Here is an 805-nt window from a genome sequence, read left to right on the forward strand (position 1 = left end):
CAGCGGACATCTTTACCTCCACTGACATCGAGGAGTTCCTGCGGGAGGCTGCATGTATGAAGGAGTTTGACCACCCACATGTCACTAAGCTGATTGGTAAGACAGCAGTGCTGCTCACTCACCAAAAAATGCACATTTTTTCTGCAGTTTCAAAAGAGAAGGGCATGGTAACCTCTAAGATTCCCCTTGGGCCTGCTGCATTTGCTAAAATCCCTTTGCTGTGTGTATTCACTAGGAGTCAGTCTACGGAGCCGTCCCAAAGGTCGTCTCCCAATTCCCATGGTGATCCTGCCCTTCATGAAGCATGGAGACCTTCATGCTTTTCTGCTGATGTCAAGGATCGGGGAGAATCCTTTTGTAAGTCTTTCTTACTGTAAAATTCCTGTAGGGAGGGCATGGATTTTCAGACAACGTGCTCAGCTCAGTTCGGGTTCGGTCTTGCAGAGGCATTGGCAGATGATCAGATTTTGACACCAGAGGAAGCTCTGATCAGATGTTGAAGTATCTAATCCCATGCACACTGAGAACCAACTCCTGCTTTCCCTATAACCTGTCCCTGCTCAGTAAGCTAGTAGAAAATGTTGCAATTCTGCCATAAGAGGTTGAAAGTTGAAGTAACTCAGTTATTTCTTTCAGAACTTGCCTGTTCAGACACTCCTCAAGTTCATGATTGACATTGCCAGTGGGATGGAGTACTTGAGCTCAAAAAATTTCATACACAGAGACCTTGCAGCTCGGAACTGCATGTAAGTGAACCATGAACCATGAATTTTTAGAGAAAAGAAAGACTGGAATGGATGAGGGA

General features: G+C 45.5%; 1 protein-coding gene across 1 annotated transcript; it reads left to right on the forward strand.

The window, feature by feature from the left end:
* The first annotated feature begins 7 nt into the window (after window positions 1-7).
* On the forward strand, window positions 8-775 carry LOC104915602 (tyrosine-protein kinase receptor TYRO3-like). The gene is made up of 3 exons (XM_010726516.1): window positions 8-96; window positions 236-357; window positions 637-775. The coding sequence occupies exons 1-3, from the start codon at window positions 57-59 to the stop codon at window positions 748-750; spliced, it is 276 nt and encodes a 91-aa protein (XP_010724818.1). The 5' UTR covers window positions 8-56; the 3' UTR covers window positions 751-775.
* The last annotated feature ends 30 nt before the right edge of the window (window positions 776-805 follow it).

The sequence above is a fragment of the Meleagris gallopavo genome, unplaced genomic scaffold, assembly GCF_000146605.3.
Source record: "Meleagris gallopavo isolate NT-WF06-2002-E0010 breed Aviagen turkey brand Nicholas breeding stock unplaced genomic scaffold, Turkey_5.1 ChrUn_random_7180001829399, whole genome shotgun sequence".
NCBI classification, from domain to species: Eukaryota; Metazoa; Chordata; class Aves; order Galliformes; family Phasianidae; genus Meleagris; species Meleagris gallopavo.